Source organism: Chiloscyllium plagiosum, chromosome 17 (genome assembly GCF_004010195.1).
Source record: "Chiloscyllium plagiosum isolate BGI_BamShark_2017 chromosome 17, ASM401019v2, whole genome shotgun sequence".
NCBI lineage: Eukaryota > Metazoa > Chordata > Chondrichthyes > Orectolobiformes > Hemiscylliidae > Chiloscyllium > Chiloscyllium plagiosum.
The window spans coordinates 40,019,583-40,027,847 of NC_057726.1; the positions used below are offsets into that span (position 1 = coordinate 40,019,583).

At 42.3% G+C, this 8,265-nt stretch overlaps 1 protein-coding gene across 1 annotated transcript in view; it reads left to right on the forward strand.

Annotated features, from left to right (window-relative positions):
- Positions 1 to 7,737: 7,737 nt before the first annotated feature.
- The window catches only part of lonp2 (lon peptidase 2, peroxisomal), a 106,267-nt gene continuing 105,739 nt past the window's right edge, over positions 7,738 to 8,265 (forward strand). Inside the window, exon 1 of the mRNA XM_043706924.1 lies at positions 7,738 to 8,077. Coding sequence (XP_043562859.1) covers positions 7,848 to 8,077 — 230 coding nt within the window. The 5' untranslated portion in view covers positions 7,738 to 7,847. The remainder of the gene's footprint in view (positions 8,078 to 8,265) is intronic.

Genomic DNA, 8,265 nt, shown 5'->3' on the forward strand with positions numbered 1-8,265 from the left:
GCTTCAGGCTCTCTGCCTTTATTCCTGATGAAGGGCTTTTGCCCGAAACGTCGATTTTGCTGCTCCTCGGACGCTGCCTGAACTGCTGTGCTCTTCCAGCACCACTAATCCAAAATCTGGTTTCCAGCATCTGCAGTCATTGTTTTTACCTAGTGTATCTCTGAGACTCCAGTTTATATCTGTCAGTCACAGCTCCCCGATTGGCCCAGGATAACAATCCCAATCAGGGATCTCATATTCAATGAGATCCACCTGGCCCTCATTCCAATAACTACAGATATACCTGACATCCAGCAGCACTTCATGGCCACAAGTACCTCCATGGACTGAGGTTGAGATATGGCTCAAAATTTTCATTCACTTCTGTCACAAATCCAAACATAGCCCACGTCAGTCAGGCTCAGACAGATTCTGCACTGAAAGAATTCATGCTCAGCATGACTTGAAGTTTCAGAATGTAAAATATATATCAATTCTAAAAATCTTAGCAAAATATTTTTATGCTTGCTAATTAAAATGTTTACATCACATTTATTAGGTCTAATCAATGAATATTATACAATCAGAAATATTCCTGATTATAATCAAGGCTTGGAGAAAGTGAGGACTGCAGATGCTGGAGATCAGAGTCGAGAATGTGGTGCTGGAAAAGCACAGCAGGTCAGGCAGTATCCGAGGAGCAGGGAATATCATTCCAGATGAAGGGCTTATGCCCAAAATGTGGAGCCTCCTGCTCTTCAAATGCTGCCTGACCTGCTGTGCTTTTCCAGCACCACATTCTCGACTATAATAAAGGCTTGCCTAGTTCTTCTAAGAAACATGTGAAAGACGTGATGAAAAAAATTCAACAATCCCCCTAAAATTACTCTGTTTTAGTAATCATGTGAAATTCTGCATTTTCGAGTACCTAAAAAATTTGTAATCCAACAACCTTTAAATATATATTGTACAATGTATGACAATAGCCAGCCTTGATGCTTTTTCGCATTCGATTATGAAAAAGCTGCAGATGTTAAATATCTAATAATTCTACCAATGAGCTCTCAATATAAGGTGTTGGTACAGCAAAATATCCAAAATAGAACTAGATTCCTTTCACAATCCTTAAGTACAGTAGAGTTAAAGTACAGAGCAAGTAAATGTAATTCTAAAACAGATACCTTTGAATAAGATCATTTTTATTCCACTATTTTTGAAAGAAACAAAGAAAAGGAAAAACAGACTCCAGTCCGACCAAGGATAGGACAACTGAAAGCACCTGCAGAATTGAGAAAAAGACAAGGGTAACTGATTCATAATAGCTTCAATAATCAAAGGTTTTGAAGTAAACTACTTGTCATGTGCCAGTGTATGCATTTCTGAGGCAACCTGTATTGATAAGTTTCTCTCACTTTGTGGCTCAGTGGTTAGCACTGCTGCCTCACAGCGCCAGGGACCTGGGTTCAATTCCCGCCTCGGGAAACTGTGTGGAGTTTGCACATTCTTCCCGTGTCTGCGTGGGTTTGTCCAGGTGCTCTGGCAGTCCAAAGGTGTGCAGGTTAGGTGAATTGGCCATGCTAAATTGCCCGTAGTGTTAGGTGCATTAGTCAGGGGCAAATGTTGGGGAATGGGTCTGGGTGGGTTGCTCTTCGGAGGATCGGTGTGGACTTGTTGGGCTCAAGGGCCTGTTTCCATACTATAGAGAATCTAATCTAAAAAAAAGAACTAAGACTGATTGAGACTCAGCAAGTAAAAATCTGATTCAAAGCGATGTTGAAAGGAGTATGTTAATATTTACCATTTAGAAATCCAGAAGACCAGAGAAATGCATTTTTGTCCTATCGTTTTCATTCATTGCTAATGTAAATAAAATCACTTGTTAACTCAGAGTCTTTGTCTAAGTATATTAAGAGTTCATATTCAGTGCACTTGTTAAGGCAGAATTGCATGGTAGCATGTGATACATTCCAATAACTATTGTAAAATTAATTTATGCATCATGATCCCTGGAACTTGCTAAGTTGGAGGATCTGAATTATGTACTTATGCTTCTAGTTCTTATATTCTTAAGCTTGCTTAAAAATTGATTGGAATGTCTTGATTGTGGGGCCTCAAGATATACATAATTGATAGTGAGCTTGAGAAGATTGTTTTGTGTTTGTCACAAGGCTTGTTGCTCGACCTTCTATTCTGCTATTCTTTTCCTTGCTGGTTCTTTGTGGCCTGTAATAGCTTATGAGTGGCTGTTGTCTCCTCTAGTAGATTCTGCAAACTGTTTTATTTCCATATTGTCCTGTTACTGTTCTCTATAAATATATCACCCACCAGTACAGGAAATTTGATCCTTTGTTCACAGTCTCTTGCACAACACAGCTGGTGTCACTATTACTTAGTCAAAGAGATAGATTTTGAGGAGGTAAGAAAGATCAAGGATGAAGAGATGGAACATTGACATTCAGAGTTGGGGATTTTGGCAGCCAAATGCATAGTTATCAATGGTGAAACAATGAAACTGGGTCTTTCAAAAGAGCCTAGAACTGAGGGAGTGTCTTATAGGGTCATAGGAGAATGGAGAGGTCTGATGGAGGGATTTGAAAAGCAGGATGGATGGAATTTTCCCATGCTTTGATCTATTAATGGAATGGCAGGAAATTTGGATATTTGAACATAGAAAAGTAGAGTACAGGCCTTTCGGCCCTTGATATTGTGCCAATGTTTTGTCCTACTCTAAGATCAAACTAACCTACACACCCCTCATTTTAATATCATCCACGTATCTATCCAAGAATCCCTAATGTCCTTAATGTATCAGACTCTACTACCACCGGTGGCAATGCATTCCATACACCCACCACTTTCTGTGTAAAGAACCGACCTCTGACATCTCCCCTAAACCTTTTTCCAATCACCTTAAAATTATGCCTCCTTGTGATAGCCATTTCTGTGCTGGGATAAAGTCTCTGGTTATCCACTTAATCTATGCCTCTCATCATCACCTTTGTCATTGTTGTGGTTCTGGTTCGCCGAGCTGGGAATTTGTGTTGTAGACGTTTTGTCCCTTGTCTAGGTGACATCCTCAGTGCTTGGGACCCTGCTGAGAGCGCTTCTGTGATGTTTCCCCTGGCATTTATAGTGGTATAAATGCCACTAGAGGAAACATCACAGAAGCACTTCACAGGAGGCTCCCAAGCACTGAGGATGTCACCTAGACAGGGGACGAAACGTCTGCAACACAAATTCCCAGCTCGGCGAACAGAACCACAACAACGAGCACCCGAGCTACAAATCTTCTCACAAACTTTGAACACCTTTGTCAAGCTGCCTCTCATTCTTCTTCGCTCCAATGAGAAAAGCCTTAATTCCTTCAAACTTTCTTCATAAGACATGCCCTCCAGGCAGTATCCTAGTAAATCTCCTCTGCAAATCTCTAAAACTTTCACATCCTTTCTATGATGAGGCAATCAGAACTGAACACAATATTCCAAGTGTGGTCTAACCAAGTCTCTATAGTGCTGCAGCATAACCTCGCAGCTCTTAAACTGAATTCCCCTGCTAATGAAAGCCAACACACTGTATGCCTTCTTAACAACCCTATCAACTTGGGTGGCAATGTTGAGGGATCTATGGACATAGACCCCAAGATCCCTCTGTTCCTCCACACTGCCAAGAATCCTACCTTTAGCCATGTAATCTGCATTCAACTTCAACCTTCCAAAATGAATCACTTCAAAGTCTTCCAGGTTGAACTCCATCTGCCACTTATAAGCCCAGTCCTGTCAATGTCCTGTTTCAACCATATATATGTACATTAGGGTAATAGAACAGAATTGGAATATAGTGTTACAGAACCAGAGAAGATACAAAGAAGGATCAACTCTCATATATGAGGAGTCCATTCAAAACACTGATAAAGGCAGGGAAGAAGCTGTTCTTAAATCTGTTGGTACGAGTTTTCAAACTTTTGCATCAGCTGTCCAATGGAAGAGGGTAGAAAAGAGTATAGCCAGGTGGGAGAGGTCTTTGATTATGTTGGCTGCTTTTCTGAGGCAAAAACAAGTACAGATGGAGTCAGTGGAAGGAAGGCTAGTTTTTTGTCCTGGACTGGGCTGCATTCACAACTCTCCATAGTTTCTTACTGTCTTGGGCAGAGCAGTAGCCATATCAAATTGATTTGCATCTCATTATTATCTAATCTCATCTCATTTCTATGCGGCTCCCTATTTTCCCCTACTTTCCCACGAAACTAGATAGTACCAATTCATGGCACGGAAGTCAGAATGGTTACAGCTTTCCACTCATTTCCCGAACCTTCATACAGCTCCTCCATCACTACCAGTTCCCAGCATGCTCCAGGGACACCATCCTATTCCACCTTTCCTCATTCCAGTGTGGAATATCAAACCACAAGCCCCACCACATCATCCTGGCTGCTTTCATTCCAATTTAAACACTATTTCAGCTTTTCAGGCTTTTACTTTGTAGCTCACAAACACTTAGGCTTTGCATACTTCTGACCCTTACACACATGCACTAACACATTTCATACATCTATATAGGATTCATCTTATGGCTTTTACTTGAATTTCTTTGTGCTGACTTACGTTGCACTAATTTCAAGGCTCCCAGCCTTTTTAGTGAATTATACTCTTCAGGTATAATTTAAAAACTGCTAGTGTCTCTGTCTTGTTATTCCTCTTTGACATAGAGAGAGAACCAGGCAGCTCGAAAAATTCAGAGCATAAATGGTCAAGCAGGTGGATTATTAATTTAAGGCATTCAGTCATGTCAATGGCTCTCCCAGGGCATGTGCCACCAACTTGATAGATGTGGCTTAGTTCCGCACTGTTTGTTTTTAAAGATCACAAATTCAGTTTGGAACTGTGGCCAAATACATCAGTGCTAAGAAAGCCGTGACTGCAGTAGAGTGTTATGGAAAATCCTTGCAGTGTCAATGGATACAATGTTTGTACTGTTGAGTTTATGACAGGCAAATACATGAAGGTGTGCAGTCTAGTTTTGCCTTCAGAAGAGATTAAAGCTTTTAGTCCAGAAATATCCCAGGAGCAATGCAGAAGTTGAAGCTTTTTGTCCTTGCAGGAGAACCAAGCTTTTGTTTTCCGTTTAGTTGAGTTACTAGTCACCTCAGCAGAAGTAGAGTTTTTAGCTTTTTTGTGTGGAGAGTTTGTATAAAAAACTTCAACTTGTTAGATCTGAGAAACTTTAGGATATCACAATTATGAAAGGTTCATGTTATCAGACTCAAAAAGGAATCATAAAACATAGTCTCAGCAGTACAAGAGAAAAAAAACTGGAAAATGTCAGTTTAGTAGAGTTTTAAAAGCTGAGATAGGAGTGATATTTTTCTGTGGGATTTGCTGTAACAGATAGCTTTGGAAAACAGATTGAAACTTTGTTGTTTATGTAAAGATCATTGTAAATGTTTGGTTTGTTCTTTATTGTGTAATAAATCTATGTTTGTTATAAAGGAACATCTGCAGCCTCATGTGAACATATTTCAGTAACTAAACACAATGTTAACCAAATGAAAATGTTAAATGTACTTTCTATGAAGCCAGGTTTAATTCTGGGATCTGACCTCTCTAATATTACCAGTAACTGGAATCAAATCATGGGAGGGGGCACAGACCAAAACCTATAGAAAATGCCAGGCTTTACACCTGGGTACAGAAAATGGCACATTGGTTTTCTAGACGCACAGATTCAGACACTTGGAGAAGGAGTCAGAAACTGATGCTGCTGTGAAAAACAGAGGTGTGTTGTTACATTGCTATAAACTGCTATTTGTTCGCTACCAAGCAGAATGCTGATGAGAGCTAGCTTTCTGTACGGAGATGGAACTTGTGAAAACCAAGGAGCTGTTGGAGGGTGCCTTGTCTCTGCAAGCCGGTTCAGAAATACTCAGAAAACTGAGTGGAACCATGTTCAAATGACTTTGGAAGACTCTATCTACTCTGGCAGGGAGAAGAAGGTCTGCTGCAAAGCCAAGAAAAGTGTGGGACTACTTTAAGCTACATGTTTGCCAGGAAGGTGACATTACACATAAATGGATTGTAAAGTATTTCAGTTATGTTAGTTAATGAAAAAGTGCTTTTTTTATTTGGTGCATTAGTTGCTTGCTAAGCAATATGTAGTTGATGTTGATTTCGACTTGTTTGAAGCAGTAAAAGTCTTAAAAATTAAATATCATCTTGCAATACTTCACATCGGTTTCTGAGAAATTCATTTCTCTTCTTCAATGTTATTCGAATCTACAAGCACTTTTACAAACCCCTTTACTCTTCTACTCTAATGTAATTGCAGTAGACACAAGCATACAATTTGTTTTCCTAATTGTTTGTCAGGCCTTTTGCTTACTCCACAATATGAATGTCCAGTTTGATGGTTGAAAGTTCCTCACCCAATGTCCAGTCTGAAACCGCTCGCCAGGTCTGAAACCAACTCCTCCACCACTGCCCTTCCCCCCCCAACCAAGTGCCTGGTCTGAAACTCCCTACTCGATGCCCAGTCTCCCTCTCACCAGGTCGCAGTGTTAGAGTGACTCCCTCCTTGAGGTGGGAGAAGGAGGAGGGGAAAGGGGAGCGGGGCCTACCTATGTAAGTGAGGCAGCTCCTCAGACTTGCTGTTGCAGTCCCTGGTGCTGATAATGGTGCTTTTCATTGAAGTGTCCCTCAAGAGGCAGCTCTTCATCAACTGAATGTTTCAAGAAGTTTTGACACTGATGTGTGTCGAAGTGCCGGGTAGTAAAACCCCATCGTCAGTCAGAGGTAGAGGTAGCCATAACAAGAATCTGTTTAAGTTCGGCCTATGCTTTACTTTTTGAGCTATCTTGAAGGTTCTCTGTCCATAATTAATATCTGTAGAAAATGTGTTGCATTGTACATTTTGTTATTTCTTTGTTCAGAAGTAGATTTACTGAACACCTTGGAACCTTTATTCAACAAAGCAAATTTTTACAATTTCAAAATAACACAATTGCATTACCAATACACAAAATAACACATACCCCCACCAGTTTGCGCAGAACAGCAAAACGACTGGTACCGATGTTGCGAATGCATGGAATGGTGAGAACTGGCACATGCACAGAACGAAGTGCATGAACCCCCACTGCCCCAGAATTGCAAACGGAGGTAAGCGTTCTCAAAAATACCGTTTCCTAATTCTTCAGGGACATTATTGCCAAATTGCACTACCAAAATGTGTATTACCCAGAACTACCTGTATGCGGTCTGGGAAATACTAGATTCTCATTGCATTGTTGGGAGACTGATTCCCTGATCGACAGTATGGTGCTGGAAAGGCACAGCAGGTCAGGCAGCATCCAAGGTGCAGGAGAGTCGACGTTTTGGGCAAAAGTCCTTCATTGGGAATGTTTGTTCTAATTTGACTCAGCCCCACACTGTTGCTGGTGTCCAGTGGGTGTCAGCTCTGCAACATCATTGTAAGGTTACTGGAGGTTCCGAGAGCTCTTAAACATCACTAGTTGTACATAACTAGTTGGGATGGCTTAGTACAATCATGAATGCACTTACGTGCATCATTGACTGCAAGTGCTTTGGGTTATTCAGAAATAGTGCTATTTCGACACAAATTGGCAAGAATGTAAAATGCCATTTGTCAACCCAATATTGCACTTGAAGTCCATGAGACCCTTGTGAGTTGACTCTGTCAAACTGAACAGCCTGTCATGAGTTGGGCCATGTAGATGCTGACCAGTGGGGCGCATGCGCAGAGTGCCGTTGCCCTGGCCTTGTGACAGCTGCGGGGAGCCGTAGTTCCCGTTTTGACGGTGAATTTTGCTGATTTGTCGTGAGACTGAGGGGGAATAACATTCACCCGGAGCAGACATGGGCTCCACTACCATGCAGATCCCTAACCGGCTCCCTCTACTTCTGACTAACGAAGGGGTTTTACTGCCCGGCGCCTCGATGCGCATCAGTGTCGAAACTTCTCGAAACATTCAGTTGGTGAAGAGCCGCGTCCTGAGGGGGACCTCGGTGAAAAGCACCATCATCGGGGTGATTCCCAACACCAGGGACCCCGACAGCGACACCGAGGAGCTGCCTCACTTACACAGGTACACCCCGGACCCGGCACCATCCCCATCCCCATCCCGGGGCAGCCCGTAAGCGGGGAGTCACCCAGAGACCATCAGACCGTAAGGCCGGGGAGCGGCAGGCCCGGTCCGGCCCGGCCCGGGTTAAAGGGCGGGTCAGACCGGGCACTGGGTAAAGGGGAGTGGGGTCTGAGTGGGCACTGGGTAAA